Source organism: Cryptomeria japonica, chromosome 9 (assembly GCF_030272615.1).
Source record: "Cryptomeria japonica chromosome 9, Sugi_1.0, whole genome shotgun sequence".
Classification (NCBI taxonomy): domain Eukaryota; kingdom Viridiplantae; phylum Streptophyta; class Pinopsida; order Cupressales; family Cupressaceae; genus Cryptomeria; species Cryptomeria japonica.
In genome coordinates this window covers 582,712,706-582,717,118 of record NC_081413.1, presented here as the reverse complement: position 1 = coordinate 582,717,118, position 4,413 = coordinate 582,712,706, and the positions used below count along the sequence as shown (strand labels likewise).

At 34.0% G+C, this 4,413-nt stretch overlaps 1 protein-coding gene across 1 annotated transcript; it reads left to right on the top strand.

Annotated features, from left to right (window-relative positions):
- The first annotated feature begins 837 nt into the window (after nt 1-837).
- LOC131032529 (cytochrome P450 750A1-like) lies at nt 838-2,486 on the top strand. Its single transcript, XM_059211796.1, has 3 exons — nt 838-1,713; nt 1,875-2,193; nt 2,293-2,486. The coding sequence occupies exons 1-3, from the start codon at nt 838-840 to the stop codon at nt 2,484-2,486; spliced, it is 1,389 nt and encodes a 462-aa protein (XP_059067779.1).
- Nucleotides 2,487-4,413: the final 1,927 nt, after the last annotated feature.

Here is a 4,413-nt window from a genome sequence, read left to right as displayed (position 1 = left end):
TAATATTAATCATTACTAATTTATTATTAGTAATTAATTACCATGCTTATGTCAAAACAAGAATAAAATATTGAAAGTTAAATATCTATTATGAATAACTTAGTACAAAAAATACTATTTAAAATAAAATTGAAAATTTTAATTAATTTCATATTAGTCATTATTAATTTATTGTTTGTAATAAATTAAGATCTCCAAAGTCACGCTAAAAAATATTCAAATTTCAATATTCATTATAAAAAATTATTGTTTAAAATAAAATAAATTTTCTTAATTAATTTTATGTTAATCATTATTATTAATTTATTGTTTGTAATTAATTAAGATCTGTAAAGTCAAACTTAAAAGAAAATACTTGTAGGTTAAAGTGAAAAAAAACACACCAGTTGTTTAGTTAACATACAAAAGCTTTCGGTTTAGTAATAATATGAGGGAAACCACATACAACAAGCCAACAAACAGGGTTTTCTAGGAACATTTAACTTTTGCTTTGTTTCTCTCAATGTATGTGAGATAAAGAACTCAACACACAGCACATAAAGATGTTATGCATTTCATGTGATCATTGTTATTATTTTGTTGTCTTTTTTATTAGATTTCTGATAATTCAGCATCAGCAATTGAGGCTTGTCGGCGTGGCTACCTAAGTGAATGCTTAGAGTGTGCCGGTTAAGCCGGCCCGTAGGAAATTGAATCTCGTGCAGCATTGAGCAGGAAAGTTAGTCTTCAATGAGCAGAATTTAGTCCAAGAACGTGCCCGACTTTTGGCCGGCAAGTTGCTTTAAATACTGATAAGTTGATATCAAAGATATGCAAGCCGGGCTATCCAAACGAAACATGGCATGGCTCAATTTCCCTGCAGTGGAGCTGTGTTTTTCGCTCATCTTCCTCTGGATAATATACAGATTTCTGACAGCAAGCAAGAGAAACAAAGGAAAGTTGGGATTGCCACCAGGGCCACGGCCATGGCCACTAGTAGGCAATCTCCATCTCTTTGGAACCTTTCCTCCCAAGTCCGTGACTCAGCTCGGAAAAAAGTACGGACCCATTATGTTTCTACGCCTGGGCTCGGTACCCACGGTTGTGGCCTCTTCTCCTGCCATGGCCAAAGAGTTTCTTAAAACCCATGATTTGATCTTCGCCAGCAGACCAGCTACATCGGGGGCCAAGTACCTGGGCTACGAGCGCAGAGACGTGGCGCTGGCCCCCTATGGAGAATACTGGCGGCAGATGAGAAAGTTGTGCACGATGGAATTACTGACGACCAAGAGAACGGAGTCATTCAGGTGGGTAAGAGAAGAAGAGGCGACAGCCATGGTGAGATCTGTGTGGGAAGGAAGTGAGAAGGGCATGCGTTCCGTCGAACTGCGGAATCTCATCTCCACCCTCTCACTCAACACTATCTGCAGAATGTTTGCAGGCAGAAGATACTCCGAACTGAGCGGAGGCGATTCGTTTCTAGAGATAATGACTGAATATATGCATCTGTTGGGCGTAATTATTGTGGGGGACTACATTCCCTCTCTTTCCTTTCTTGATTTGCAAGGCTACCGCCGCCGTATGAAGGCCGTTCATAAAGCATACGATGCGTTTGCCGAGAAGCTGATCGATGAGCGCGTTGAGCTGAGGAGGAGGAGGAGTAAAAGGTCGGACAATCCGGACCTTTTGGACGTGATGCTGGACATGGGTGAGAGCGAAAGTTCCAAGATTCAAGTCTCTCGCCTTTCAATCAAAGCAATCATCTTGGTCGGTTCAGTTTCAATAATTGCCATTGCTAGTTCAATGTTAGGATTTGTTCTTTTTCTCTAGTCAAATTGTGAAATTACAATTTTCTGCTACGATCTCACTAACCAACGAGTTCAATGCTTTCGCAGGATATGCTACTTGCTGGAGTAGACACATCTCTTATAACTATAGAATGGGCGATGACTGAGCTGCTGAGAGACCCTAAAGTAATGGCAAGGGCGCAACAAGAGATTGAATTGCAGGTTGGGAGAGATCGCATTGTAAGGGAGAGTGATCTTGTAAACTTAGATTACTTGCGGTGTGTGATGAAGGAAACATTTCGATTACATCCAGTAGGGGCCTTTATGGTGCCACACGAATCCACTGAGGGTTGCAATGTGGGAGGATATTACGTTCCACCAAAAACAAGGTTGCTCGTGAATGTTTGGGCAATGGGAAGGGATGATTGTATTTGGAAAGATCCTTTAGAATTCAAGCCTGAAAGATTTATTGGGTCAAGCATATATCTGAAAGGCCAACACTTTGAATTGTAGCCATTCGGAGCAGGGAGGAGGGGATGCCCCGGAATGTCCATGGGGAGTTCCGTTGTTCACTTGGCTGTGGCTCAGCTCATACATTGCTTTGATTGGAGTGTGGAGGGTGAGGTGAATAGGGAAGAAGAGTTTGGTTTGAGCTTACCTAAAAAGTTTCCTCTTTCTGCTCTTCCCTCCTGGAGGCTCACCACTGAAGGGCCACCATAGCTTTGGATAGAGTTGAGAGATAAACTATTAATATAGACAATAAAAACCATCCCACCTCTCTAACTTGGAATATAGGTTATCACTGCCATCTAGTAGTTGGCGAATACTTAAGTCCTTTCCAGTACTGAATATTAATATCAATAATAAATTAGATAAATGTGATTAAAATTAATTTATTTAATGTACTTGAAGAACTATGAATTGGCATTCACAATATTTTGAAGATAACATAAATAAATGGCGGATGTTGATTTTTATTTGTTTTTAAAAGTAGAATTGAAATATTATTTTATAATTTATTTTATTTGGAAAATTTGTTTAATTTGATCTTAATTGATTATATAATTATTTTCTATGATTTTCTTAAGAAAATATTTGATAATTGCTCTAAAAGAGCTTTGATTAACCATTATAAATAAGTTAAAGTATTGCCTATATTAATTGAGAAAGAAACAGCAATATTACATGTTACACATGTAACATGTGGTAAAGAGTAAAATAAGTGTTAGTTGTTCTAAAAGACATTTTCTTAAATATTGTGAATAAGTTAGATTAATGTTTATATGAAATGAAAGAATTTTGAGCAATATTACATGTTATGATAAAGAGTACAATAATTGCTAGTAAATGTTCTTTTCAACTATAGTGGGTTGAACAACTATTTTGGATGTCTTTGAAAATTGATAAGTTCAAATTAGAAACTAATTTACCATTTTGAAAGAAATTTTTCTTTTAGGAGTTTCCTAATGTAACATAGCTTCTTTTCATCTTGAGATTCTTGTTGAGATGAATGATATAATAGGTAATTTATAATGTTTGAATTAAACATAAATTAGCATATATATTATTATATATATAAATTAAGCCAACTAATATGGAGGCTTGAATTTTCAAGCAATAAAATTAAGTTATTGAAATAATAGAACAATTAAAGCATCTATATCTGTCCGCTTAAGTTATTGAAAGAACCAGGAAAGAAAACCATCAAACCCATAAAATCCCATGCAACCAATACATATATCTTAAGGGAGATCAAAATTTCCCCATGGGCTGAATAATAATAATAATACTTTTCTAAATTTAATAATATTTTTTATTTAAATTATTTAAATCAATTTAGAGGGAAATTAATAATTTATTTAACCTAAATACTTTGAGTTTAATAAGATTACTTCAGCATTTATTAAAAAAACAATTTGACCTTTAGTAAGGGTAAACCCAAATTAAAACATAATCATTATAAAACTTTAATGTTGATTTCTTTCTCATGTTTGATTAGGTTTATATGAAGAATTGTAATTCTTTTAAGATTATGGTTTAATTTTTGTTATTCCTTATTTAGATCAAGATTTCTCATTTTTATTTTAAAATAACATTGAGTTGCATATAGTGTTAGTTTTAAATTTGTTTTTGTGTTAATCACAAAGAAACATAAACATATAAAGTGGAATAATAAATCCCCAATTTATTCTACCTTGTAAACTTAATTTTTTGAGTAACATATAAAATTTATAGAAAATTTACTAGAAATAGAGAAACCAAATATATTTTGAAATGTTTTAAAACCTCTCTCATCCATTATTATTTACTTCTACTATTATTTACTTCTATTATTTACTTCTTCATTATCTATTTCTATTTTACACATTTGATGATATTCTTTGTCAACCGACACAATGCAATTGTGTATTTATAAAAAACTCCTTGTGCGCCCCATCTATTTATGAGTTGTTGATTCCAAATAGTGTCCATTTGAGATGCAAATTGCATACAAAATGGTTGTCCATGATAGTGTAGGTTTGATGGGCCAATAGTACTCATATGTGGTCCTCTAAGCATTATTGTTAAAGAAAGCGGCCCATTTCCTTCAAATATAGTTTAATAGTCGATTTCAGGTCTCATTGGAGGCGACTCAAACTAAACTTCT

Coding starts and splice junctions, on each gene's coding strand:
- LOC131032529 (XM_059211796.1), top strand. CDS start 838: ATGGCATGGCTCAATTTCCCTGCAGTGGAGCTGTGTTTTTCGCTCATC. Junction 1,714..1,874: donor GCGAAAGTTCCAAGATTCAA/GTCTCTCGCCTT, acceptor ATGCTTTCGCAG/GATATGCTACTTGCTGGAGT. Junction 2,194..2,292: donor GGCAATGGGAAGGGATGATT/GTATTTGGAAAG, acceptor CATTCGGAGCAG/GGAGGAGGGGATGCCCCGGA.